The 26,833-nt window shown below is 61.2% G+C and overlaps 2 protein-coding genes across 10 annotated transcripts; one reads left to right on the top strand and one right to left on the bottom strand.

Annotated features, from left to right (window-relative positions):
• The first annotated feature begins 1,346 nt into the window (after window positions 1-1,346).
• On the top strand, window positions 1,347-5,872 carry CCNB3 (cyclin B3). 5 transcript variants are annotated; one of them, XM_014956071.1, is made up of 12 exons: window positions 1,347-1,425; window positions 1,943-2,062; window positions 2,143-2,226; window positions 2,365-2,483; window positions 3,208-3,289; window positions 3,628-3,729; window positions 3,856-3,948; window positions 4,206-4,343; window positions 4,617-4,772; window positions 5,083-5,232; window positions 5,423-5,553; window positions 5,689-5,872. In XM_014956071.1, the coding sequence occupies exons 2-12, from the start codon at window positions 1,970-1,972 to the stop codon at window positions 5,759-5,761; spliced, it is 1,221 nt and encodes a 406-aa protein (XP_014811557.1). In that variant the 5' UTR covers window positions 1,347-1,425; window positions 1,943-1,969; the 3' UTR covers window positions 5,762-5,872. The 5 variants fall into 5 exon arrangements, with proteins under 5 accessions (XP_014811557.1, XP_014811556.1, XP_014811554.1 ...); XM_014956070.1 differs by having other exon boundaries at window positions 2,131-2,226; window positions 3,631-3,729; XM_014956068.1 differs by having other exon boundaries at window positions 2,131-2,226.
• A 246-nt stretch (window positions 5,873-6,118) lies between these two features.
• On the bottom strand, window positions 6,119-26,587 carry DGKK (diacylglycerol kinase, kappa). Of its 5 annotated transcripts, none has more exons than XM_014956066.1 (29): window positions 25,987-26,580; window positions 17,034-17,144; window positions 16,835-16,915; window positions 16,536-16,640; window positions 16,182-16,317; window positions 15,894-16,000; window positions 15,325-15,450; window positions 15,088-15,190; window positions 13,229-13,391; window positions 13,036-13,144; window positions 12,726-12,865; window positions 12,514-12,595; window positions 11,927-12,018; window positions 11,584-11,683; window positions 11,183-11,423; window positions 10,767-10,868; window positions 10,554-10,653; window positions 10,003-10,110; window positions 9,428-9,524; window positions 9,241-9,348; window positions 8,959-9,072; window positions 8,653-8,787; window positions 8,392-8,558; window positions 8,154-8,271; window positions 7,978-8,064; window positions 7,750-7,866; window positions 7,557-7,668; window positions 6,936-7,066; window positions 6,119-6,537 (listed from the first exon to the last, which is right to left on the bottom strand). In XM_014956066.1, the coding sequence occupies exons 1-29, from the start codon at window positions 26,182-26,184 to the stop codon at window positions 6,463-6,465; spliced, it is 3,465 nt and encodes a 1,154-aa protein (XP_014811552.1). In that variant the 5' UTR covers window positions 26,185-26,580; the 3' UTR covers window positions 6,119-6,462. The 5 variants fall into 5 exon arrangements, with proteins under 5 accessions (XP_014811552.1, XP_014811553.1, XP_014811551.1 ...); XM_014956067.1 differs by having other exon boundaries at window positions 16,182-16,314; window positions 25,987-26,579; XM_014956065.1 differs by having other exon boundaries at window positions 7,750-8,064; window positions 9,428-9,521; window positions 25,987-26,587.
• Window positions 26,588-26,833: the final 246 nt, after the last annotated feature.

Genomic DNA, 26,833 nt, shown 5'->3' with positions numbered 1-26,833 from the left:
TGCTACAAGGACAGGCTGAGGGAGCTGGGGTTGTTCAGCCTGGAGAAGAGGAGGCTCCGGGGTGACCTAATAGCAGCCTTCCAGTACCTGAAGGGAGCCTACAGTAAGGCTGGGGAGAGCCTGTTTAGAAAGGCCTGCAGTGACAGGACGAGGGGCAATGGCTTCAAGCTGGAGGGGAACAGATTTAGATTGGAGATTAGAAGGGGGTTCTTTACTGTGAGGGTGGTGGAGCACTGGAACAGGTTGCCCAGGGAGGTGGTTGAGGCCCCTTCCCTGGAGATATTCAGGAGAGGCTCAACGAGGCCCTGGGCAGCCTGGTCTAGTTGGGGGTGTCCCTGCTGACTGTGGAGGGGTCGGACTAGATGACCTTTGGAGGTCCCTTCCGGCCTGGGCAATTCTATGATTCTATGATATGTATAGGCGTTGTGTCACACCTGTTGAATATGTATTAGTTAGGGCCATGAACACAGAACTTTGCTTTGGGTCAGGGCGCACATCTTTGGGAAGGATCCCATGTGCGTCTGGCACTGAATAAACACACCTCCTTTATAACCCTCCAAGGTTGTAAAGTCATTCCACGCGTCACCTTGGCAACTTTGATTCTGCCTTGGAAGTTTTGAATCATTGTTCGAACTACTGTGCAGTACAGGAACAGAGCAAAACTTGTTACTGAACTTTGTTAAATGGCACGACATCCCACCAGAACCACTTCTGCCAATACCTCTGGCAGTGTTCTCTAAGCCATGTAAATCACCCATCGGCCTGGTGACCAGCCTGGTCTGGTGGGAGGTGTCCCTGCCCACGGCAGGGGGGTTGGAACTCGATGATCTTTAAGATCCCCTCCAACTCTAACCATGCTATGATTCTATGACACCGGGTCTCAGGAGCTGCGTGGCCAGCCCCGGTACACCCTGTCCCCAAACCCGGTGCCTGGGGGGCCGAGGGGTGACCCACAGGCCAGGCAGAGGGCAGCAGGCCGGGGATGGAGGCTCCCGTAGGGGCGCCAGGCCCACGGGCCCGCGGAGGGCGCGCCATCTCTCCCGTGAAGTGCGGGAGAGCCGGGGCTGCTTCCCCAGAGCGCCCGGTCCCGCCAGGGCACAGCACGGGATATCGAGGAGCGCCCGCTCCCCCACCACCGCCAGGCCCGGCGCCTGCCATGACACCCATGACGGGTTTAAACGGCAACCTGGCCCACCAATCACTGCCCGTCTCGGGCGAACCGCCACGCCCCCACCGCAAGCCCTCCCTTCCATTGGTCGCCGGGGATGATGCCCCTTAGTAACAGCATCCTTGCAAGCTCGTCCATTGGTCGCTGCCTGGCCCCGCCCCGCGCCCTGATTGGGTAACGCTCGGCCAGTGCTGGCCGGCCGCTACCGAACTGCTACATTCAAAAGCTCCGGGCCCGGCGGTGCGGCGGCGGCGCAGGTGAGCGGGGACCAGGACTTGTCCCTGGGGAGTGGCTGCCCCTGGGGGTCCCCTGAAGGCTGAGCCCTTCTCTCCTCGGAGAGTATCCATACCCACACCCCTGTAAATTCGTGCCCCGGGGGCGAACAGGGGCGCAGTCCCCTGTCCTGGGGGCTCCCCGGGGGTGCGAGGGTACCCCTGAGCCTGTTTCCCCGCCCTGGGGTAAGGGAGCAGGAGCATTTACGTCCCTCCCTGGCATGGAGGGAGCAGGGAGCTGCCTACTCTCTTCTTCTAGCAGGGTGGTTTAGGTGAGGGTCCATATCGCCCACTCCTCAGGGAGGAGGGTACCAACCCTTCCTGAACCCCCCTAGCTAGATCTGCACGCTTCCCTGGGCACCATCCGCCTGCTATGCTGAGGGCTGGGGTCTGTCCCTGCTGTGCTCCACCCCTGCCGGGAGGGACAAGTGTCCCATGGCTCTGCCTTTGCGGTGTCCCTGGGGCAGGCAGTTCCCCCGCATCAAGGTCTGCTCTGCCCCAGGCTTGCTCATAGAGGCCAAGGAAGAGGATGTCGTTGCCACGCAGTGCCAAGGTGCTGGGCACCAGGCAGCCCCGACGAGGGAGGGTGCACTCTGCTTTGGAGAATACCAACCCCGAGAAGGTGAGTCCCCAGCTGGGTGAGGGATGGGGGTGCTTCTGTAGGGCAGCTGGCCCCCCATCTTCTAACAGCCTCTGTTGCAGGAGGAGAGCTGTCAGGCCAAGAGGTCTCCATCCTCACCGCAGGGCGGGCCCAAGAAGAGGTCGGCGTTTGGGGACATCACCAATGTGAGTGCTTCTGTGGGGCTGGGTTTTCCACCAAGTAGGCAGAATTGGGGGTGTCCCATGCCCTGTCAACAGGAAGAGAGGTCTCCCTGCAGGCCACACCTCACTTCCTTCTGTACACCCCCATTCTCACCCAAACAGGCTCACAAGAACCAGGTCCTGTCTGGGAAGAAGGAGGCTGTGAAAGTGGCACCACACAAAGCACAGAAGGCCCATGCTGCCCTCGGGGTGGCCAAGACCAATGAGATCAACCTGAAAAAGTGAGTAGCCAAGGGAGATGGGGACAGGGACTGGGGCAGGGGAGATGCTGCAGACCCAAGCCTGTCCCATGGGGAATAACAGGCAGAGGTGGGAGTTTCTTTTGGATGATGGAGACCATAAGCCAGGTGGGGAGACCAGACAGTAGATGAAATAGTCTCAAGTTGTGGCAGGGGAGGTGTAGATTGCATATTAGGAAGAACTTCTTCACCAAAAGGGTTGCCAAGCATTGGAACAGGCTGCTCAGGGCAGTGGTGGAGTCCCTGTGCTTGCAGGAATTTAGCAGACCTGTAGACATGGCACTTAGGGACATGGTTTAGTGGTAGACTTTACAGTGTCAGGTTTACAGTTGAATTTGTAGATGAAATAGTCTCAAGTTGTGGCAGGGGAGGTGTAGATTGCATATTAGGAAGAACTTCTTCACCAAAAGGGTTGCCAAGCATTGGAACAGGCTGCTCAGGGCAGTGGTGGAGTCCCTGTGCTTGCAGGAATTTAGAAGACCTGTAGACATGGCACTTAGGGACATGGTTTAGTGGTAGACTTTACAGTGTCAGGTTTACAGTTGAATTTGAAGATCTTAAGGGTCTTTTCCAACCTGAATGATTCTAAGAGTCTCTATAGGGGTGTTTTAGGGGTGGTTTATCCCCTTTCTGAAGCAGCAAGGGGCTCTGGAGCCAGGAGATGCAGCCTCCTCCCAGCAATGACTTACACTTTTCTCCTGTCCAGGCCAATGAAGAAAACTCCCCCGACAGAGGCTCCTGCAAAGCCCAAGGAGGATCCTGTGCCAGAGGAGCTGGTGCCTGCACAGGTACAGAAGCTCCCTGAGGAGAGGGCAGGGACCCCGGGCTGCAGCCTGGGCTCCAGGATCATCCTGAAGGCACTGGTTAGCGTCTGCCACTGGTGATACTGGGGCACCAGGCAGTGCTTTGGACCTTGGAGATACGTGGGCCAGTGCAATGGGAAGCTGGGGGAGGGGCCAGACCCCCCCCACCTTCTTCCTTTAAAAGATCTCCTATGGGAAAGGGTTGGGTGGGGGCTACAGAGTGATGGGGGGCAATGGGGCAGGGGTGCAGCAGCCTTGCCCTGAAGAGGTGACCAGCACCTGCAGAGGTTGGGGCCTCCCCCTTACTACTGCCTCCATCCCAGCAGGTACCAGCAGTGGAGGACATAGACAAGGAGCAGCTGGGTGACCCCTATGCCAACGCAGAGTATGCCAAGGACATCTTCGAATACATGCGGGGAAGAGAGGTGTGTGATGCCTGGCCAGGGGCTGGCAGCCCTGTCTGGGGAAGCGGTGGCTGTGCATGGGGTGCCAGGGGTCTCATTTGAGAGTGGTGGTGTCCAGTGAGTCCCTGACAGCTGGTGCCTCGGCAGGAGAAATTCATGCTCCCTGACTACATGAAGAAGCAGCCAGACATCAGTGGGGACATGCGTGCCATCCTGGTGGACTGGATGGTGGAGGTGCAGGTAGGTGGGCATGGGGAGGGCCATCGTCTTCTGCAAAGCAGCCCCCACCCTGCCTTTGAGGAACCTCAGTATACTGGCAGAGGCTCCTGCAAGTGTTGCCAGTGCAGAGCTGACTTTCCCCCTTCCCCTTGCATCCCTTCCTCCAAGCCTGGCCCCATAGGCACATCTTGCCCCTAGTGAGGGGACCTGCAGGAGGGCCAGGTATGCTTAGCTTCTGCTTGACACCCTCTCCTATCCCCCTCCCCACACCCATGCAGGAGAACTTTGAGCTAAACCACGAGACGCTGTACCTGGCTGTGAAGCTGGTGGACCACTACCTGGTGGAGGTGGTGAGCATGAGGGACAAGCTGCAGCTCATTGGCTCCACTGCCATCCTCATCGCTTCCAAATTTGAGGTGACTCCTGCTCTGTCTGGGGGTGCTGGGGCAGAGGGAGTTGTGCTTCACTGGTCCCCAGGGGTTGTTGGAGAAGGCCAGGTCCCCACAGTGCCAGGCCACTGCCCTGAGAATTACCGGGGCAGTACGTCTGTCTGTCTGTCCTTGTGTTACCTCCTCTATCCCAAGGGCTGGGGGCACAATAGACACACAAGCCCCACTGGACTGGTGGGCTTTCCTGAGTGTTGTTGGGATGAGTCCCTCTTAGGGTGCTGAGCAGTTGTGTCCCGGCAGGAGAGGTGCCCACCATGCGTGGATGACTTCCTCTACATCTGTGACGATGCTTACAAGCGGGAAGAGCTCATTGCTATGGAAATAAGCATCCTTAGCACCCTCAAGTTTGATATCAACATCCCTATTGCCTACCGGTTCCTGCGACGCTTTGCCAAGGTAGGTGCAGCGAGTGGGGGGGCTGGTGTCTAGGTGCCTGCAGGACCCCCTTGTGTTAGCTCCTTGGGGTGGCTTTTGCATCCCTGAAGCCCTGGGCTCCCAGCTGGCACCAAGGAGGGTTTGGCCAGGCCACCCGTGACAGGGCTGAGACGTGAAGATGCTGGTCTGTGGTAGGATGGGGGTGTGGGATCTGTGTTCTGTACCCCAGGGGCAGCATTTGATCCAATAAAGGTTGACGGGGCGGGGGGGGAGGTAAAGAGGGGCAGCATTGCTCAAAAGGCTGAGCCTTTCCCTGCCTGCCTGGCTGTAGTGTGCCCGTGCCACCATGGAGACTCTGACATTGGCCCGATTCCTCTGTGAGATGACACTGCAGGAGTACGACTATGCCCGGGAGAGCCCCTCCAAGCTGGCTGCCAGCTGCCTGCTGTTGGCACTCATCATGAAGAACCTTGGTGGCTGGGTAAGTGCCCGCACAAACTTCTGTCCCCCCTGAGACACACTGGGAGTCACCAAGGGGGTGCAGGAGTGGAAGGACTGGAGTGTGGGGGTGATGCTCTGGGGCTATGCTCAGACTTGGGGGACTGGAGAGTGAAGATGATGGCTGTATCATTGCTGAGAGGACCCAGCTCAACCCTGCTGTCCCTCTGCAGACCCCCACGCTGGAGTACTACAGCGGGTACCGCTCCCAGGACCTGCATCCCCTGGTGAAGAAGCTGAATTTCCTGCTGACGTACCAGCCCCGCGACAAGCTGAAGGCTGTGCACACCAAGTACTCGCACAGGTGAGGGTCAGGGGGCTCTGCCTCGTGCCTGTTCCCTCTGCAGAGGGTGGCACCCTTGGGTGCTGCAGAGAGTTGTGGGGCACTGGTGGGTGTTGGGGTTGTGGCTGAGCTCTAAGACAACGTGGTTCCTTCTAGGGTTTACTTTGAGGTTGCCAAAGTCACGCCCATGGACATGCTCAAGCTGGAGGAGATACTGAACAGCTGCTAGGCCCATCTCTGTAAATAGCCTGTAAATAACTGGGTGCTCTCTGGCAGGGAAGCACCATGTACAAAAATGTCAATTTTAACTGAAGGGGAGGAGGGGGGGGGGAAAAAAAAAAGTCATGTGGAGTTGTTAATAAAATGTTATGTTTGTCTTATACACTGGTGGTGGCTGCTGGGGTAGGGGATGGCAGCAGAGATCACGCTGAACTGGAGCTGTGTTGGGGCAGAGGGTGAATGGGGGGGGAGTTTGCATGATGGGGAGCAGGAAGTGGGGTGAGAGCTGATGAGTGAAGGCTGGAAGGGGCCAAGTCCCCATTTCCCTCTTCCTCCCCCCCAACCCTAAGTAATGACACTACACAAGCAGCAGCAATGAGTATCTTTTCTCCAAATATTTACACAGCTTAAATACTCAGGTGGGGAAGGGGGATTGTTGCTTTGGCCCCTGCCTGGGCACGCACATTGCAGTCCAAGCTCCTGTCTTGACCCTGTGGGGGCTGGACTGGGGTCAGGCCACATTGCCTACAGGGCTAGACCTCTGCTTTAGTGTTTCCAGCCCACAGGCTTGGGAAGAAGCACTGGCTCCAGGGACACTGGGGGACAATAGACGAAGCAAGGCAAGCAGGGGGTCTCCACACATACAGGGCACAGTGGGGACCAGGAGCCCCACCCCCCCCGCCTGCCCCTGGTCCGGGGGCAGCACCCAGCCTAGGGCGGGCTGCTGAGCTCCTTAATGGCCTGGAGGATTCTCTTTATGTGGCCCACCTTGGTGATCCCCAGGTCCTGCAGGGAGGAGAGGGGAACTGAGGTGCGGGAAGGGGCTGGCCCTCGCCTCTCACTGGCAGCAAGCAGTGGGGGATGAGGCTCCTCGTGCTCTCCCTGCCTGAGCACGGCCCTTGTCAGGAGCCCTGGGCTCTCTCACAAGCATGTCGCTGTGCTGGGGTGCAGGAGAGGGCATGGTCTGTTGATCCTGCTTCTAGCAGGGACACAGTCTTCTTGCAAGCTGGGGATCCAGGGCCAACCCCCTCCTCCGCATGCAAGCGGGGCAAGCTCAGGGCTGGGGAAGGGTGCAGGGTCAGGGCCTGCCTTCTGCCCCCATGGGGGGACAGGGAGAGGAGGGATGGAGGACACCATGCTCCCTGAGGGCTGGGGGTTCCTCATGGGCACAAGGATAGTTGTACCTTCAGGTCTCTCCTCTCCAGCAGGATCAACTCAGAGCCCTGGATGTCATGCCGGACAAAAATGTCTCTGTACTCCCCTAAACCGAGAGCTTCCAGCCAAGCTGCCACCTCCTCGGAGCCCCACTTGTCCGCTGGCAGGGAGAAAAACCACAGAGGTGGACAGGGCCGGTGGAGGCAGCTGAGGGCAGCTGTGGGGGCTGCAGCCAGCATCCCCCCTCCCACCCCTGGCTCTAGCGGGGCCAGGCTCAGGCTGGAGAGGCTTCTCTTCTCCTTGGCTGTCTTACAGAGCATCCGAGCTTCTCCCCATCATCACGACCCCCAGCCCTGAGGCAGGGACTTACCCAAAGGGCTGAGCTGTACCACAGCTCCCTTCTCCCTCCTGCTGGAGTTTAGAGGGCTGGGGGGCTCCGCCTATCCATTAGTTGAAGCTCTGCCAGCTCTAAGGGGCTCGTGGTGACAAAGGTGACATCCCCAGGCAGCCAGGACATGCCCTATCCCCCCTCCCCAAGGCTACCTCGCTGAATGCCCAGGTCCAGAGGCCAATGGACATGCCAGCACAGGGGGGTCCCCAACAGCGTGGGCTGTACCTCTCCCCCTCCCTGCTACACCCCCCTGCTTTACCTGGGAGCGTGCTGTTGGTCTTCTGCTTTTGCACCTTGTCCTTCTCCTTCCTGGGCTTGGGGATGTTGAGGCGAAGCTTGAAGCTCCCCTTGTTGGCGCTGCCGGCACTTTCCTATGAGAAGCCAGGCTGAGTGGGGCGCTGGAGACACCTAGTGGTCTATGCCCCACCCCACAGCGGTCCATGGGCACCCACCTCTTCAGCAGGGTGGGCAATGGGTCCCAGCCAGTGGATGTCCAGCAGCCTCTGCAGTTCCTGGCCCAGCACACTCAGGGGGCCGTGCAGTGCCTCCTCCTCCTGTGGTGAGTCCAGCTGGGGGGGACAGAGACCATCCCTGTCCTTGCTGTCACCCCCAGAGGTGCCGGCCAGGGGCATAGGCCCTTCCAGTGAGGGTCTTGGGGTGCTCTTCAGTCCCTGACTCACCGCCTTCCCTTCCAGGAATGCCCTGGTCTCAGCATACAGCTCCTTGATGCTCAGCACCACCTCCACAGCCGTGTTCCTGCTGAGAAACTAGGGGGCATGGAGGGGTGACCCCTCAAGTGCCACAGCTCCAGGGTGGCCAGGTGCAGGTGGCATTTTTCCCCTCAGCCCTGGCTCACCTCTGAGGTGACAGTGGCTTTGTTGGAAAGGGCTTCGCTGAGTGCCAGGGAACTGGTATTGACAGCATGCGCCAGCTCCTGCTCCACAGCTTTGTGAGCCTTGGCTGCCTCGTGGATCCTGCAGGTGAGAGGGGACAGAGATACTGGGGATCCTCAGGGCTGGACGGGACTAGGAGAGCCCTGGAGCTCTGGGGTGCCACAGCAAAGGTCCCCCCTGCTGTGTCCACCACAGCCTGACCTGGCGATGAGGGTCTCGGCAACCCGTGAGACCTGCTGCAAGAGGCTGCTCTCCTCCTCAGTCAGGTATTCCATGGACTGCTGGGAGCTGAGCCGCGGCCTGGCAGCCGCTCGGTAGCTCTCCCCCTTCTGCTTGTCCTCCCAGGACTTGAGGGTGCTTTCAAATGCCTGTGGGGGCAGTGAGATGGCCCTCTTCACCCTGTTGCAGGTCCCCCTGCCCCAGCACGGACCCACCGCACAGGCTGCACAGCCCCGTGCTCACCCGGTCCCTTGTCAGCATCTGGGCTCGGTTCTTGTGCTGGATTTTAATGATGCCAGGTGGCTGGATCCAGGCTTCTCCATCCACCTGCACAGGGACGCCCTCGTCCCCCCGGATAGTGATCTTCACCATGCGGCACTGTGGGACAGTGACCCTGGCCTTAGCATCACGGCTGACACTACATGTGGCTTCAGCTGCTGTGCCAGGGCTGGAAAGCCTCCTAGTGCCAGCCCAGCTGGGCTGCATTACCCAATTGTTCCACTGGTGCCCCAAAGCTTTCCAGCACCACACAGGGTCCCTTGCCCCTACCTGTGCAATGCGATGGTGCTGGAGGTTGATGACCCGTGACACAGCCATCTGGATGCTGCCGAAGACGGCCACTACCTCCAGCTTCTTGTCATCGAAGGACGGAGCCCCAAAGTTCTGTAGAGGATCAGTGAGACCGCCAAACCGGGCTCATTTTGGGACCCAGCTTTCTCCCCCATGTGTGCCCAAACCAGAGACTCCCTCTGCCTGAGGGATCCCAGGTTCCCTGGGACCGTGGGAAGGATGTCATGCGCCCCCTCCCCACCCCATGGTGCTGGCACTCACATTGTCCTCCTTGGTGCCTCCCCAGAAGTTGATGCCACCAGCATAGCTGGGAATGTTGAGGACAGCGATGCCCTGCAGGCTGGGCAGTGAGATGGGCACCCCATCACACTGCAAAAGAGGGCTGAGCCTGGGGGGCTGCCACACCGCTGCCCCCCCCACCCCATCCCTGTTCCCCCCAGCCCCCTACCTCCAGCTGCACCCGCTGCTCCAGGTTCTTGTAGGTACGCTGCAGGAGCTCCTTGGTGCCCAGCACTCCGTACCACATCATGTTCTTGGTGCGGCTGCTGCAGGGAGACCAGGGTGGGTGAGAGGGGCCATGGCTCCACCCTGCCTGTCCAGGGCTGAACCAGCCAGCCTGGACTGCTGGCCCTGCGTCTGCCTCAGTTTCCCCATCCCCTAAGCAGGGGGTCCCTGCTGCCTGGCAGGAGATGTGAGCTGCAGGATATGGCACCCATATATGCACCCTTCCAAGCCAGCACACCATGTCTCCTCTATCTAGGTGCAGATAAACCCCACCAAGCCCTCCTGTGCCCACTCACACACCCGCAGGGCATCAGCAGCTGGAGCCTCGCAGCAGCCCTCCCCCTTCCCAGGTGTGTTAGTCCACCCAGGGGTGCTCACCAGCATGCCGAGCATGTCCCCAGCCAGGTACCACAGCCCCGAGCCCACCCCATGGCTGGCATCCTGGCACAGGCATCAGAAAGCCACAGGGGTGGTACGTTTTCCTAGGGGAATCTGGGGAGAGGGGGGCGTTCAGCTAACCTGCACTTCTTGGGGTGCTCATCCCGTTTGTTGTTGAACTCCAGGGAGATCTTTGCATCCAGGCCGATACCGAAGTAGTTATTCATGACGCATTTCTCCGAGAAAAGGCTGAAAGCAGCAGAGAGGGCGGGCACGTTGTGAGGTGGCTGCACACGGGCAACCACAAGGCTGGCAGCGGGGATGGGGCACAAAACCTGCCAGAGCCACGGAATGAGCTCCTGGAGGGGCTGGCACTGGGAAGCCAGCAGGGCTGGCTGGAGCTCTCTCAGTCCCCATGGTGGGACACCCATGGTGCACCCAGGACCTGCCTGCACTGGCCAGGAGGGGTAGCCCCCAGCGTGAGCATGGTGCTGGCCAAGGGGCTGGCAGCACTGGGCACATGGCGGCTTCCGTGGTGTGGCCAGGCCAGGGAGGGCTGGGCACAAGGTATGCTGCACTGGTGTGCAGAGGATCCCCCAGAGGCCATCTCCAAGAAGCAGCTCTGCTCCCGCTCTGTGATGGTCAGCAAAGGTGGGCCAGGGGCCCTGGTGCAAGCAGGAGCCCAGACTTACAGGGCACTGGGGTCTTCGGGGAACTGCAAGCTGCCAAAGGTGTCTGGCCGGTCCAGGATGATGGAGGAAGATGCGGAGGTCACTGTCTCCCGCCGGGAGCCTGGCCGGGGGGAAGAGGAGGCAGCTGCTGAACTGGCTCTTACCCGGCTCCCATCCCACAGCTCACCTCCATGTTCCCCCCCCAAAAAGCCGCATTCCCCATTGGCATCTTACTGAGCCTCTCCTCCTCCTTGTTGAGCTCCTCCGAGCTGTCCTTCCTGCTGGGGCCTGCGCTGCCCCGGTAGGCTTGGGTCTGCTTGTTCTGCTCATCCACAGCTGGATGCAAAGAGGGGCATGACAGCGTGTCCCAGGCAGCCCCACAGCCCCTGTGCCCTCTCCCCGGATTAGCCCTGTGGGCTTGTGCCAGGCAGGGACCAGGGTGGCACCTTTGCCCTGTGTTGGGGACCTCCCTCAGCCACACCAAGCATCAGAGAAGGGCTGATGCCCCTGGACCGCACAGCACTGCTGCTGGCCCAAGGATTCAGAGGGGGAAACCAAGGTACAGGTCCAGCACAAGCTGCGGTGGCTCCACAGCCCGTGCCAGGCTGCTGCAGTGTCATGCGAGCTGCCAGCCTCTGCTACCCCCTCACCCTTCTCTGCCTGCTCGATGATTTGCCGTAGGGCTTTCTTCAGGCTGTTCGCCCGCAGCATCAGCTGCTCCTTGGATTTGAAGATGCGAGGCACGGGGCTGGGGTTGAAGCTGCCACCTTTCTCCTGGTCCTTGGTGTCAGCAGGGGTGGCCTGTGCCATTCCCTCAGGGACCACGATTGCCCGAGCCTCCTCGTTCAGCTCCCGCACCAGTGAGTCCAGCTTCTCATTCAGCATGGCACACTGCGGGACACCCACCACGCTCAGCACTGGGTGCCCACAGCTTCCCTGGGTACCCCAAGGGCCTGGGTACCCCAAGCACAGCACATCCCCATGCATGCACAGGCCCCCAGAGCAGACCCTCCCAGGGCACCCCACATGCCCCAGCCCCCCTGCAGCCCACCTTCCGTGCCATCAACTCGGCCTCCTGCTTGTTCTCCATTGCCCTCTTGTAAGCCCGGCCAACTTCGGCCACGAAGTCATTGACAGTGCCACAGAGGAACCTGCCAAGGGAAGCAGCAGGCACGTGAAGAGGGCATGGCATTACTGCTGGGGGGCTGCTGGGATAACGCCCCCCTACACCGGAGTGGCAGTGCTGGGGTTGTCTGCCGGCCACCAGCACAGCTGGCAGCTGCTGGTGGCCAGACAGAGGACAGCCTGGCCTGGGAGGTGCTCAGCACCCCTGGGGACATGCCTCCCACCCAGTGGAAGGGCTCTGGCACCCCTATGGCCAGCCGCCTCCTTACTTTGCAGAGGAGATCACCACTGAGTGCTTGTCCGACTCCAGGATCTTGGCCAAGTGAAAGGCGACAGAGTCAGCGTAGTGGGAGATCTGAGCCTGGGGGAGCAGGGGAGGACAGCTGGAGCCATGAGTCCCCACTGGGCACCCCAATCCAGGAGGGAGCCCTGCCCAGCCAGCCCTGGACTGGGGATAAACAGCCCTGCTTGATATGCTCCCCCAGCCTCGAAGGCAGCCATGCCTGTGCCGCCAGGCAGAGGGGATGTTCAGCCATGGCACGAGGGAAACTGAGGTAAGGACTTGAGGGGAGCACATGGAAGAGTCCAAAATGGCCTGTCGGTAGCAGGCAGCTCCACTCACTCCTGCTGCCGGCTCCCGAGTGCACATGCCAGGCTGAGACCTGCCAGACCCACTTCATCCCACACAGCAACCTGCCAACCCCCTCTCAGCCACAGTCCCCAGGGACCCCCAGCATGACCTCCTGCTGTGCAATCCCACCCTGCATGTCTCCAAACCAGCTGATGGCGTGGACGAGGACCTGCCCCCCAGCCTATCCTTCCTCATCTCAATCTCTCAGTCCCCAACGGTGCCCACCTGGATGTTGGAGTCCCCATTCTCCTCCTCCTTCAGGGCTGGGGGGGACTGCTTGGGGGCCTCATAGGTCAGCACGCTCCACCTGCCAAGCAGAGACCATGGCTACCACCACCTCCTGGCACCCTGGCATGGGGACACACAGGCAAGGGACAGGGACAGACTGCCTGAGAGGTGCCATGGTGGTGGCAGGGGGAGCAGAGCTCTGTGCTCACCGGTCCAGCATCTTGGTGGTGGCCCTTTCAAGCTTCTCCAGGATCTGCAGCAGCTGGGTGTCATCGTCGCACAGACTGCCCCAGCCCAGCACTCGTGCCAGGTCATTGCCAGTCCCCAGGGGCAGGACACCCAGCTGGCACTGTGGGAAAAGGACAGGGTGGGGGTCTTAGCACAGCCCCCCAGGGCACCCACAACACCCAAAACCCCACCATGCCCATTGCTTGCAGCAACCTGGGGACATGGCAGGGCTGCCTGCTGCGGCGCTGGGGATGCTGCAGCCTGCGCCGGCGATGCCCAGCACTCACTCACTTGCTTGTGGAGTCCAAGGGCATCGATCTCGGAGAGCACCCAACCCACACTGCCGTCCCCTCCACACACCAGGATCCGGAAGGTGGAGAACTTCTGGAAGAGGCGCAGCCTGTGGGGGGAACAGGAGAGAGGGTCTGGGGGCTGCGCCACAACCCCTCTGGAACCACCCCAGGGCGCCCAGGCCAGTGCTTACCCGAGATGCGGGCCCCCATTCATGAGGTCAAAGACTTGGGCTGGGTTGAGGAACTGCTTGAACTTGCGCAGGAATTTGACACCCTGGTTGTCCCCGCTCTTGGAGTTGACAAAGGCCAGGAGAGGGCTGGAGCAGGTCGAGGGACAGGTGGCCTTCCAGAAACCTGTGAGGAACCCAGGCGTGTGAGCCCCCTGCCCTGGCTCCCACCCCCCCGAAAGGACACCAGTGGAGACACCTTAGGAGAGCAGGGGCAGCATGGACACCCTGAGTGTGCCGTGTTTGACCTGCAGGGTGCTGGGGCCAGGCAGGAGGGACAGTGAGCAGGGTGCCCAGGGCATGAAGAGGGTGGGAGGAAGAGTCAGAGATGGGAGTGATGACGGGGTGGGGTGGCAACGGGCAAGGCTAGTACTAGGGCAGATCCAAGTTAGGTACCTGCTCCATCACGGTCCCTGCAGGCACAAAGCGTGTTACTGAGTTGACTCGTGGTCCCAGCTGCCACTCTGAAAGGCAGTGGGGGCACAGGAGGGCCCATTCCTCACTGTGCCAACAGCATGGCTGGGACCGACCAGGCCCAACCACAAGGGAACAGGGCACCTGGGGGTGCCCAGGGGTAGCACTGGCAGCCAGCGTGGCCACTGGTAACCGGTCGCAGACCCGGGGGGCTGTACTGTCACAGCTCTGCCGCCTGCTCCTGCCAGGGCTCTGGCTGGTGGGTGCGAATGATGCAGAAGCCTCAGGAGGCTTGGCAGCCAGCACCAAGCTTTTAAAGAAATGAGATGGGGAATAAAATGTGCCCAGGGAAGAGGAGGATCAATGGCTGGCCCACAGCCCGCACCTTCCTCAGGCACATCTTGGCCATCCTGGGCCACAGGCCACGGACCGGTGCCCGTTGGCTCCTTCCCTTGGCAGACCCGGCAATGGTGCAGCAGGGGAAGCATCAGCCCTGATTGCCACTGGCAGCAGCCCTGCAGCCACCGCCCCAGAGCCCCCTGGGGGGTGACTGGGAGCCCTGGTGCCTTCACCAGGCGGGGAGCAGCATCCCCGCAGCCCACCACCACCTGACATCGCTCCATCTCCACTCCCAGCCTGGCGGAGTAGATCAGCAAAGCAGAACACCGGGGGCTGCTGAGTCAGAGCGTGGGCTGCCGCAGAAGAGCCCGCTGCCGGCAGCACCCGTCTGCACGGGGACCATGCGGCAGGAGGAGAGGGCTGCAACCAGGTTGCTCCCCATGGGAATCTCAGTCAGGCTCAGCTGTGGTCATAGTTGCTGGCCCTGTGGCTGCACTGGCCTGGGTTGGCTGGGACAGAGCAGAGATGCTACTGGGAGGCGGCCACGAGCAGCCACAGCTCGGAAGCTGGAGGAGAAGCGCGTGATGGTTACCCTGACAGCATCCCAATGAGTAACGAGAAGCAGATGAGCCACCGGCTGAGCTGAGCAGTGAAAATCATTAAAGAATGAGGAAAGAAATATCCGGAGGAGAAGAACAGATTTTGTTCAGCGGAGGCCAGCTGGGCCTCTCTGGAGATAGTGAGGGAGATGGTAGGGGGGTCCCCCCTGGGCTGTGCATTGCTTCTCCCCCCAGCACCCCATAACCACCCGCACCTGGGGGAAGCTCTGCTCTGCACTACCAAAAAAATTAGAAATAACCCATGCAAGGGCCTCATCCTGCCCTGAAAGGTGCTGAACCATTGGGGTGCAATGGGGGGCACCCCACATCAGGTGTTCCTGCTGCCCCTTGGGAAAGCAGGCACAGTGCCACAAGTCAAAGCCTGCAGAAAAGCTCAGAGAGCTCAGAGCCCTGTCCCAAACAGCCTGTCCCCACCACCCGCAGCCCAGCCCTGTCCCCTCTGTGACTCACCATCCGAATCAATGCTGTTCAAGGCAGTTGGAGGGATGATGGACACTTTGTACTGGCCCAGGGGGCATCTCTTGCCAAATTGCTCCTTGCAGGCACTGTGAACCTGGGGATACATGCATAAGCAAAGCTGGGGATGCAGGACCAAAGTCCCCAGCCTCAGTTTCCCCAGCAATGCACACAGGAGGGGCAGTGCTGCCAGTGCTGCAGCTGGGGGGACAGGGATGGACACATCCTTACAATTGCCTTGCACCATAGACACCGCCAGTCCTGCAGCCTCCGGACACTGCCGCAGGTGCGGTCGCAGACAGCACAGCGTGCGCTGACAGGCAGGTTCCCTTCCAGCCACTGGTGAGGCATGGCCACCTGCAGAGAGGGGAAGTTGCCAAGGGTGCATCACCCCTGCCACCACCCCACACTTGGGGGACAGTGACATGGGCCACCCCACCCCCCAGGCACCACAGAAGCGGTGGGCAGGGGACGATACCCACAGCAGGGCAGGGCAGCCCTGGGACCTCTCCTGTGCCCTCCCAGCCCCTTGCAGCCACCCAGGCATGGGGCAGGACAGGGGTGTCCCCAGCGAATGTTTGGGGGTGGCCCCACTTGGAGGGCAGTAAGGGATCCCGATGCTGGGTGGCAGAGGAGGTGTCCACAGGCCATGTCCCCACAGAGCCAAGCCTGGAGGCCACACAGTGCAGGGGAGAGCTGGGGGCCACGGTCCCCCCTGCTCCCAGCTTGGGCACAGCAAGGTCAGCTGTGCTGGTGGCTCTGTCCTGCCAGGGTCCCCCCACGGGGACTCCCCTGCTTACCCCATCCTCATCCTCGATGATATCAGTGCCAATGGAGGCCAGGGTTGTCCACTTGCAGTTGTTGGTGGCTCTGACAGCGCAGCGCTTGTGTGCCTTGAACTTGCAGACTGTGCCGGGGAGGAGCAGGGACAGTCCCCATGGGATGCACAGCCCTGATCCCCTGTCCCTCCACCGCTGGTGACACTGCAGTCCCGGCGGCCGGTGGGCATCACCCCGCACCCCTCCTGCTCTGGGCCAGCCGGGGAAAGGGTCCCCCAGCCCACCCCCCAGCCAGACCCCAGTGCTGACCTTCACAGGAGAGGCCGTGGGAGGTGACCCCCGGCAGGGCTTCGCGGCACACGTTGCAGAAGGTGGGGCGGGCATGGGAGCAGGCGTACCAGTTGTGCATGCCTGAGAAGTGCTCCATGTTGAACTGCGTGGCCTGCTGGGGGGCACAGCCCTGCCCCATCAGTCCCCTGAGACCTCCAGATGGCATCCCACCCTCCTACCCCCCCCAAGGCCACCTGGCCCCACTCCTGATTCCTGCCCTCCCCACAGGCTGTGCTGAAGGCAGCAGCTCCTCTCCGGCAGTCAAAGTGTCTTCGGGATGACCCCCGGCTCCAGAGTGGTACCCGCTCACTCACAGCCCCCCGCCCATGTCACCTCATGGATCTCCCACTTCTGGACAGATTTCAGGGCACTGATCCAGTCCTCCATCTCCTTACGGTTCTCCGCACACAGGATGAGCTTCCGGAATGGTGTGATCACCTGCAACAGCCACAGTCTCCATGTCCCCTTGAACGGACACCCCGCAGCCAGCCAGCCCCGAGGAGAGCAGCGTCCAGAAAAGCCTGGCACATAGTGGGGTGTCCCACAGCTCTGTGGGAGGGAATGGGCTGGGGTGCCTCCCCACAAGGTGCTGAGGTGGAGAAGCAGGGTGGGCAGCCCCACACTTCCCTCACCGTGAAACTGTTGTTGATGTTCTTGGTGCTGGTCTCAGCCACGCTGGCATCAGACAGGTCCACCTCATCAAAGATCAGGGACTGTGGGGGAGAAATCGGAGCCCCAGTCTACCCCAGGCAGGGATTTCAGGCTCCTCCCCAGGCTTGGAAGCTCAAGCCCCCCGAGCTGAGCATGCTGGAAGCCCCCTCCCCAGCCTACCTTGGCATCCTTGGCATAATAGAGTGTTCTGCCCCGCAGCTTGAAGTATCGCCTCTTCCACCTCTGGAAGGAGCTCGTCTGCTTCAGCAACAGCCCCTCCTTCACGCTCTTCTGCAGAGACCACAGAGTCATGAGCTCCCACAGCCCCTGGAGCCCCAAAGCCACCCCCCTCCTCTGGTGATGCCTGACCCTGAGTCCCCAGGAGCTAAGTGGTGCCCAGAGCATAGATGGGACATCCTGGGGCTCACATTGTGCTGGACGTAGCACGGTGACTGATCTCCATCACCTGCCATACCCTGGCCATTGGGCACTTCATGTGTGGTGGCTGGAGGCCTCTAGCAGCACCGAAACACCGCTTCTGGTCACCTCCTCTCCATCCCCAGAGCTTTGTCCAGGACAGCCTGGACCTGCTGCAGCTCCCCAGAACCCAAGGGCAACGCTGGATCCAGGAGAGCTCCTTCAGAGGACACCGATGGCCCAGAGCCACCAGGACTTGCACTGGAGGTGGCACTGGGGAGCAGGCAGACAGGATGTGGCCAGCCCTGCCTGGCACCCACAGCCACTGGAGGGGACAATGTGGGGACAAGGGCAGCCCACGGGAAGCAGAGCGTCTCCTCGTAGTGCAGCACATCCCTGCAGCCCGGCCGCCCAGCCCCTGCCATCCTCGATCCACAGCACCTGCCAATATTTACCCTCCTTGCAGTGGTGTTTACAAGGCTCAATTAATTAGTGTTTGCAATGCGGCCACGAGCCTGTGCCGTGCGGGGTGGAAGAGATGCTCTGGCACTGCCTAATCTTTGATTGTATCTTCTTTAAGCACCGCCAGCAGCCCCATTCAGCTGCTCCTCTGCAATTAGCCGCAACAGCGGTTGTATCAGATGCCGGCACACAACGACAAGGCACATTTAACGGTGAACTAGCACCAGGCAGGGAGGGCATCGTGAGAGAACCGCGGCCCTGGGGCTCCATGATCAGTGCCCGCCCGAGTGCTGCAAGCAGTGGCACCTAGGCACGCACCCACCTGCAAACACACCGACCCCTGCCCTCAGTGCTCACCCACTGCCCCACGGCTCCAAATGAGATGGCCAGAGCACCTGGAGTAGCAGGAGCCTCCAAGATCACAAAGAAGCCAAAACCTCACCTGGGGTACTCCGTGAGCCTCAACACTCCAATGCCTGACCCCTCCCTGAGCCCCCCAGGGCACATACCAGGATGTCTCTGGCTCCCTTCCAGCTTGCAGTCCCGAATTTGGAGAGTTTTATGCCTTTATCTCTCTCTATCAATGCTTTGCGCCCCCAGGACTGGTTGGTCCCCATGCAGCCTGGGAGTGTCGGGCACAGGTCCAGACAGGCTTGGTGTCCCCAGGGCCAGCACCACCGCGTCCCCTCCCCAGCCTCTCATCTGCCTGAGCACACAGAGATGTTGAGCCCAAAGCTGCCCTGAGCCCAGGCTGTGACACAGCCAACAAGGGCAGCATGGGTGGTCCTGCTGCACCCCCTAAATCCACAAACAAACCGTGTACCTTAGCAGTCCCTGCCCCACGTCAGGACGGGACAGGGCAGGGTCCTGCCACAGCCAAGTGGGATCAGCCACAAAGGCCACTTCCACCACGTCTCGCTGCTTGCAGTGGCTGCAGGCACGGGCTCTGGGTTTGCTGAAATCATTGCTTCTGCTGCAAAGGACAAGCAGCGTGTGACAGCAAGGAGCGGCGTGGGGAGCCCATGATGGTGAGGAGCAGAACATGATGGCAAGGAGAAGGAAGAGGAGCCAGGTCCCTGACGGTGGTTCAGGGCTAACGCAGCAGAACCAAAGCCAGCGAAGCAGCGGGTGCTCAGCTCTGCCTGGCTCCAGGGACACCTCCTGGCAGGATTTGGCCAGGAAGGCTGCTGGGGGGATGGCATCCCCTACTGGGAGGGGCCGGAGCTGAAACACCCCCAGCCCATCCTGCTGCAGCCACTGCAGCAATTCCTCCTGGCAGCCAGTGGCTACAAGGCATCGCACAGCCCCAGGGTGTCACAGCCCCCGCCATTTCGGGGACGGAAACACTGCTGCCAACATTATGCCAGTCTCAGGCTAGGGCAGAGCCTGAAAGGCAGAGCCCCCCACCATCTCCACCATGACACCCATAAGAGTTTTACAACACACAGAGTGCCGTGGCTATGGGGGCCGTGCCTTAGTTTCCCCCCACTGCATACTAACTCACCACCAGCATCCCAGAAACTCAGTCTCAGCTAGGTCTCAGCTGGTCTCAGCCAGGAGCACCCAATGCCACCCTGTGCCAGGAGCAGCTCCCCAGTGGCTCGGTGGCTTTGAGGCCCTGCTTTCAGGAGAAACTTAGGGGGAACCTGATGTCCAAGGCCACCAGCAGACCTGGCCTTGCCATGGGAAGCCATGCTGTAGTGGGCAGCATGGAGCAAGCCCGTCGTTTCCCCTTCACAACCAGGAAAGGGGTGGGGAGGGCAAAGGCGGGCACTGGGGCGAGTGGCAGTGGGATGTACCAGGGTGACATCGCCCCTGCCGTGCTGGTTCCCCCGCAGCCCCAGGGTCACCACAACAATACAGCCCCCCCATAGACAGAGACTACTAGGTACCTGATAGCACCCAGCAGCAGGAGCCACACACCCATTGTGCAGGGTAGGGGCTGCCTCCTCCTCCCGGAGAGCTTTCAGGGACATTGACAGCCCCCGGCCATTGCACAGCCCTGAGAATGGGGTGCCACCTGCACCCCAAACCGAGCCCTAGTCCTTCCAGTCACCCCAACCCCAGCTTTTCTGGCTGGCAAGCCCTAGCCAGTGCTGCAGGGAGTCACAGCGGAGCCAACACTGGCTCCATCCCAGAAGGAGCAGCAGTGACATGGTGTGACGATGCCCAGAGAGATATGCCCAGTCACCAGCCCAGGGCTAGCTCTGCCCCAGCCCTCTCCTGCCCCATCTTGGGGGCCCTCCCTGCTCCCTCCAGCCTGGGGGGCTCCACATCACCTGGGATGTGCCTGGCACCAGGGGTCCCGGAGAAGCAGGGTAGGGAGGCCAAGGCAAGCACAAAACCACTCAGGGTCCGCAGAGAAACCACGACCTCCAGCTCAGCCACAGCTGATGGAGGGCAAGTGGCACCAGAGCCTCAGAGGAAATACAGATAAAAATAGCCCTGGGAGGATGGCCAGCCACCAGCAATGTGCCCTGCCAGGACCAGGCTGGTCCCCAGGGGCCACCATGCCTGGGGAGGGCCAGGGAGGGCCCCCTTGCTCAGCACAGGCAAAGGGGCTTGAGGTGCACCCCGAGGGGACCCTCCAGGACCCCACCCTGAAATGATGGCTCTTGGCTCTTCCTTCAGCCCTAAAGCAGAGACACTGCTTTGAATCCCCACCCCACTCCCCCAGCTCTGCCACCGCCATCCCTGGGAAGAGCCCACAGTGCAGCCAGGTTTGACCACAGAAGAGGCGCGAGGGGTTTCCTTCTGGGATTGGTTTGGACAGCCAAGGAGCTGCTGGAGAAAAGCCAGGAAAGCCGAGTTACTCAGGAATGCTGGCATATATGGCTGGTGGGCATTGCACTGGCTGCCCACCCGGCTGGCAGCCGTGCACCGCTCCCAATGGGATCTGCTTGGCCCCATGGTGACACGATGCCTTGCTCAAGGAAGAGGAGGAGAGGGGACCAAACACCCGCCAACGCACCAACCTGCATTGCACCAACATCACCCCAGGCACCTCCTCCCGACGCCGCAGCCTGCCGGGAACATGCCAGGGTTTGGTTGGGCCAGAGCTCGTCCCCCTCCTGCACCAGCAGGTACCAGGAGAGCAGGAGAGAGCCGGCAGCACAGCAAACAGCCCGGTCATGGGGCTGGGGACCCTGTGGTCTGGAGTCAGTTGGAAACCTTATCAGGCTTTGCGATACGGCAGAGCTCTTCCGGGACCAGAGGACTCGGTGCCCCGGGGGTGACACAGCTCTGCAGGCTCAGATGCACTTGTGCTCCCCAAGGATGCAGCCTGCTGCCATTGCAGGACCTCAAAACCCCCTCTTCCCAGTGCTTGGGGGAACCTGGAAGGAGATTCCGGCACTGGTGCTGACATGCCATTACATGGTGCCATGAGGCATCCCTCAGGCCTTCAAAAGGGGACAGAGGATTAACAGGAAGGAGAGGAATGAGGGAAGCAGCCCCCAGAAGATGGGCGAAACCCCCCTACACCTCATCCTTCAGCAGTCACGACCTTCAGTTCCTTTTTAGAAATGAGCTCATGCTTCCCTATCTACAGCCACACCAGTGCCCGAGCATCCTGCCAGCAGGCATCCAACGCCAGCCCACCCCACACCAGCCCCCCACCTCGTGCCCAGGTACCACGGGCACTGCCACAGCTCTCCCCCCCTGCCCAGCCACTGACAGGCGAGAGTGGCGCTTGCATAATGGAAAATGTGAGCGGGGAGAGGGCAGCACATCTGAGAAACCTCACAAACATCCGGCTGGCGACACTGGGGCTATCTTTACACCCCAGGCACTGGTGCGGCGAGCCCTGATGAACAAGAGAAAGCCCAGCCTCCTCAGCACGGATGGTCCCCGGCAGCCTCGCTGTGCCCCGCTCTATGGTCCTTCTGCAGGGGTGACCCAGTGTCAGACCAGTCCCCTGGCCAGCCCCTTGCAGACCACATGCCACCGGGCTGGGAACAATGCAGGCACAGCCGGGGTGGAGATGAGCTTTGGTGTTAGCTGGCCACAGCATGACTGGGGCTGGCAGGGAATTCTGGGATGGAGTCTAGGGGTGTCACCTGGAGCTGCCCAGGACCATGGAGATACTCAACCCATGGGTTCTGAACATCTCCATGGAGGGAGACTCCACAGCCTCTCTGGGCAGCCCGTGCCAGTGCTTGGCCAATCTCACAGTAGAAAAAACTGTTTTCTTGTGTTCAGATGCAATTTCCTACTTTTTCATCTGTGCCCATTGTCCCATCAGGAGACACCACTGAAAAGAGCCCCATTCCCTCTTTGCTGCACCCTCCCCTTCAAATATCTATCCACATTGCCGAGGCCTCCTCCGGCCCCAGCCTTCCCCCCCCGAGGCTGAACATCCCAGATGTCCCAGCCTCTCCCCATACAAGAGATGCTCCAGGCCCTCACCAGTGTCAGGACAGGAGAATGCACTGCCCAGGAGCCATGTGCCACTCTCCCGCTGCAGGAAGGAGGTTTCCAGGCCTGGCCCCAGGGGCCCTACCTTGCTTTCCTTGTCTTTTTGCCAGGATCCATCCCTCAGCAGGCAGCCCTCCCCACAGCCAGGCCTCCCGTAGCACCCCTACATCCACATCCACTGCTCACCCCATCCCTGGGGCACCCTGAGCCTGCGGGGTGCCCAGTGCCTCCAGCAAAGACCAGGAGCACTCATCCCTCGGGGTACCAATAACCCCACTGACACCCCCCCAGCCCTCCAGGAGAATGCTGGCAGGTCCCTCACCCTCACCAAGTAGCTGTAATGTACCCCAGTACCAGGAATTCAGGAACATGATCCCCACTTCTAAATGGCAGACGAGCCATGCCCCTGCCCACCATGGCCATGCACATTGTGCCCACCCTGCGGGCAATGTTCCTGTCCCTGGCATGCACCCCCATGCCCCCCTTGCTGTCTGCACCCCCCCTGGCTCTGGTGCAAGAACCTCAGGACCAGTCACTTGCTGCAGCTCCTTGCAGACGGAGTCGAACTGAGCAGAGCTGCCGGATCACTCCCCGCCTCCGCTCAGCTGCCAGGAGAGCCCATGCCGAGGCAGCGCCTGGAGCCGAGTGCCCGGCCCACGCAGGCAGGATGTGTCGTGTGTCCCCCTCCCTTTTTCCAGCACCTCAAATGTCTTGATGCACCCCAGTGCTGGCACTGCCTCCTTCTCCCCCCTCCCTCCACGCCTGGCCCTAAGGGGACCAGTGCCAGTATGCAACACAGAGTCTCCATCCCACTCTGCCCCTGTGCTCCCAAAACACGGTGCAGGCAACCGACAGCCACCGGCCGCGGTGAGGAGGAGGAGGAGGGGGCGGCAGCAACACCCCATCCATCTTGGGGCCATTCAGGCCGGTGGGGGCACCTGTGCCTGGCAGCTGTCATTGTCACTGAGCACAATGGCCTCGCCGCCTCCGCGCCGAAGCCGGCACAAAGCGCCCCACAGGGCGCCCCGGAAATTACAGCCCAGAGAAAGCCAAGCTGGGGGTGTGAAGTGGGGAGATGTGATTGATGGGGAGGTTTGAGAAGGGGACGGGGAAACAGGCATTTGTGGGGGGGTGCTGGGAATGGGGAGCAGTGATCAGGAAGGATTCAGCAGATCCCAAATTGATCCTCACCTGTTCCTGTCCCCACGGGGCTGGTCAACACCCCACCGTGGGGGAAGCTGCCCACTCCCATCACCAAGGACCAGGGTCCCCCCAGTCAGTGAGGGTGAGCAGTGGGGCAGGGGTCCTGACGCTTCCTGGCTCCCCAACATGGCAAGCTCCTATAGACCCCCTCCAGCACCCCAGCCACCACCGATGGCCAAAAAATAGGCCAAGCACCCCCCACCGCTAACCCAGTTATCTCTCAAAAGCTGCAGCCCTGGCACTAGACTCTCCCTTACTCATTAACTGTGTGCTAATTAGGTACCTGCCCCAGTCTCTGGGGTGCAGGCAACGGTTCCCCACCCCCTCCATCCCAAACCCACAGCGGTAGCACAGGGGTGTTGAAGTGGCTCAGGAAGGTGCCTGCAGCTGTGGCCACGGCCAGAGGGACAGGCAGTACATGTGCCATGGCACGGCTTTGAGCCCGGGAGAGCCCAGCCTGGGGGGCAGCAGCAATTGCATCCCAAAATCCTCATGTCTGTAGGGGAGAAAGGAGTCCATCTGGCAAGGAGCCAGGCTGGCAAGTGCGGTCCTGCCCATCTGGACCAAGGCAAAGGAATCCTCAGGGAAAACCCTGAACCCCAACACTGAAAACACTTAGATTTGGGGAGGGGGAATGCACGCACGGCCCCCTCCCCTCCAGCACCAGCCCTGCCAGGCTCTTGGCCCTCTCTCCTCTCTCCCAACTCCGCAGGCATTAACCCAGCCATGTCCTTTCCACCTGCCCGTCCATCACATCACTTGCCTCCCCCAACATGCTGCCGGCATCACCTCCTGCATGGCTAATTGCCGATGCACGCAGTGGCAGCAGCAGGCAGGGAGTCGGCAGCTCAGCCTTTCTCCATGCGTGGCCATGGCAGGTCAGCCAGTGAGGCCAGACCTGCTGGCGGCACAGAGAGGCTTTGACGGCTGGGCTGGGGGCTCAGGGTGCACTTATGTCTCTGTGCTGCTGCTGCAAGACATGGGCACAGCCCAGCCACCCACCCTTTTCTCTTGGTTCCCTGGCACTGACAACTCACTGCAATATCCCCCATGCTCTACAGCATAGCAAACCCTGCCGGCACAGCAAATGCTTCATGGCAAACGCCAGTGGCTGCTGCCACCCCTCCAGGAGGGTGCTAAGGGCTCACACATAGCACTATTCGTCCCCAGCACCCTGCCCACTGTGCCCCCCACGCAGCACCCTGCACCCCGGCACAGCCCCTGGCACCCACCTGGCAGCCAGGTCAGAGAGGGCAGAGGAGGCGCCAGCTGCTCCAAAGAAGGGGAAACTGAGGCACATTCCTTGAGCAGACAGAGGGACTTGGCAAGAGCACCCCCCCAGCGCCGCCTGCCCTGGAAATGTCTCCTGCCAAGTGGGAAAACCCCACAGCACCAGGTTGGGAGCACAGGACTTCCGCACCCCTGGACAAACGCCCTTTGGCCCCCTCATGCCCATGTGCCAGACTTTGCACAACAGCCAGCTCTGGGCCAGTGGGAGGGGGGCCGGACCCAGCCCCCAGCTGCTCCCAAACCCAGCACAACGCCCCATCCCTCTGTGCCCCCAGCACCCAACTTCAGAGCCCTGGGGTACACCCCAGCTCCACAACGGCATCCCCCTGCCATGTTTTCTCAGCTGCTCTCCCTCACTTGGGGGGGAGTCTGGGGCTGGAAGCTGGCTGAGGGGGGGCGGTTCTGGCACAGCCCCACGGCAAGGGTCCGAAGCAGCCCCCGCCTGCCCCTCCAGCACTGCAGGCACTGTCTGGACTCACACCACCACCTCCTCCCCACAGCCAGTGGATGCAAAGGGACCACTCATCCAGCACGTCCTCCAGAGCATCCTCCCCGCATCATGTTCAGGTCTCTCCTCCTTAAAACATCCCCCACCAACCTCCTCCTCTTCCCACTTCCCACCTGGCCATTCAGCCTGGGTTATTTCTCCCTACACCTCAGGCAGGAGGTGCCTGGCCATTTCACTGTCCCCCACCTAGGACACCTACAGCCACCCACCCCTGCCTGGCCAGAAGGCACTGCACCCTGTATTTTTGTAGGTCCGACCAAAATAACTTCCTCTGAGCAAGCTGCACACACAAGCTGCCCTCACACCAACAGCTGGGAGGCAAAAGAGTGTCATATCCAACCTCAAAGGTGTCCCCATCCACCCAGCACACCATGGGGGACAGGATCTAGGGAAGGCTGCAGGAGCCTGGCACAGCCAAATTTATCTGGGGTGCCGGGAAAGATGCTGGCTCCATTTTGCCACCCACCCAGCCCCACATGCGTGCTGCCTGCAGTGGGTTGCGGGATCCCAGGAGCCTACAGCACAACGACCCTAAATCTTACTCCCAGAGCATCCGTGAGGCGGAGCCTTCCTGAAAGAACCCCCTTTCCCCTGGGGCAGGCGGGGACAACCCAGAGGATCCAAACGTGGGATGAAGACAATTGAGGGGGGGGATCTGGGTATGGGGCCAGAGCCCTGTTATCACTGTCCCGGGCACTGGCTGGGTTGGGTCTGCAATCGGCAAGTGCCTGGCACTGATTTACACCCCAGAGCAGACGAACCCCCACCACCACACCTTCTCTTCAGGGACTCCCCCACACTGGCCAGCCCCTCGCCCCAGGCCCCCACGCCCCTGACCTTGCTCCTCATCTGCCCCGAGGTGGACACCTTCCGGATGAGCTTGTGGGAACTGTCCTCCTGCTCGCCCTCGCTGTCAGATGACTCCTCGCCGCCCGCCTCAGGTGAGATGGGTGCCAGCTTTTCCGAGTCCAGGGATGACACCGATTCCCGGGTCTTCCTCAGGAACAGGTCCCCAGGCACCAGCTTCTCGGCCATATTCCCACCCAGTTTGGCTCAGGGCTCCGCCGCCTCTGTAACAGCCCTGGGAGGACAAGGACACAAAGGAGTGGAGGAAGAGCCCTGACAGGGGGTGCATGGCCCCTCACCCTCTATGGCTCAGCCAGCCGGGAGGTGCAATCCTGGAAACCAGAGGGGATGGCGTGTCTTCACCCAGGAATGCCGCTCAGGCTTCCTTTGGCTTCCTTGCAGGCAAAGTTTCCTTCCTTGCCTTTTTTCGGTGTCCCAACTCTTCCTCACCCTGCCTGGCATCCCAACGCTGTCCCTTGCTGCGCCACAGGAGGCTTTGGCTACCCCTCACCCTGCCATTGGGGTGCACCTCCCCTGCCGCAGCCTGCACCCCCCCAACTCTGGTGCCCGTCCCCAGGGCGCCGGGTGGGGCAGGGGGAGCGAGGGGGTCTCCATGAAAAGCAGCAGCTGCCTCCCTCCATCCGCCCCGCTCCGGGAGCCGGGAAGGGCTGGGAGCATCTCCCGGCCCCGCGCAGCTGGGGCGCCGGTCCCGAGCAGGTGGCTGCGGGTGGGGTGGGATGGAGCGGGGGGCGCGGGGCTCCTTGCACGCGGGGGAGCCATCTCCCCACGGCATCCTTGCCCGCCCCGAAGGCTATGGGCCGCCTGGGGCGGGGGGGGG

The sequence above is a fragment of the Calidris pugnax genome, unplaced genomic scaffold (genome assembly GCF_001431845.1).
Source record: "Calidris pugnax isolate Ruff unplaced genomic scaffold, ASM143184v1 scaffold281, whole genome shotgun sequence".
Taxonomy (NCBI): Eukaryota; Metazoa; Chordata; class Aves; order Charadriiformes; family Scolopacidae; genus Calidris; species Calidris pugnax.
The sequence above is the reverse complement of the archived record's forward strand: the minus strand, read 5'-3'. Positions and strand labels throughout refer to the sequence as shown.

Coding starts and splice junctions, on each gene's coding strand:
- CCNB3 (XM_014956068.1), top strand. CDS start 1,970: ATGTCGTTGCCACGCAGTGCCAAGGTGCTGGGCACCAGGCAGCCCCGA. Junction 3,290..3,627: donor AGGAGCTGGTGCCTGCACAG/GTACAGAAGCTC, acceptor CCTCCATCCCAG/CAGGTACCAGCAGTGGAGGA. Junction 5,554..5,688: donor CACACCAAGTACTCGCACAG/GTGAGGGTCAGG, acceptor GGTTCCTTCTAG/GGTTTACTTTGAGGTTGCCA.
- DGKK (XM_014956063.1), bottom strand. CDS start 26,184: ATGGCCGAGAAGCTGGTGCCTGGGGACCTGTTCCTGAGGAAGACCCGG. Junction 12,596..12,725: donor ACCACCAAGATGCTGGACCG/GTGAGCACAGAG, acceptor TCTGCTTGGCAG/GTGGAGCGTGCTGACCTATG. Junction 10,869..11,182: donor CATCGAGCAGGCAGAGAAGG/GTGAGGGGGTAG, acceptor CTTTGCATCCAG/CTGTGGATGAGCAGAACAAG.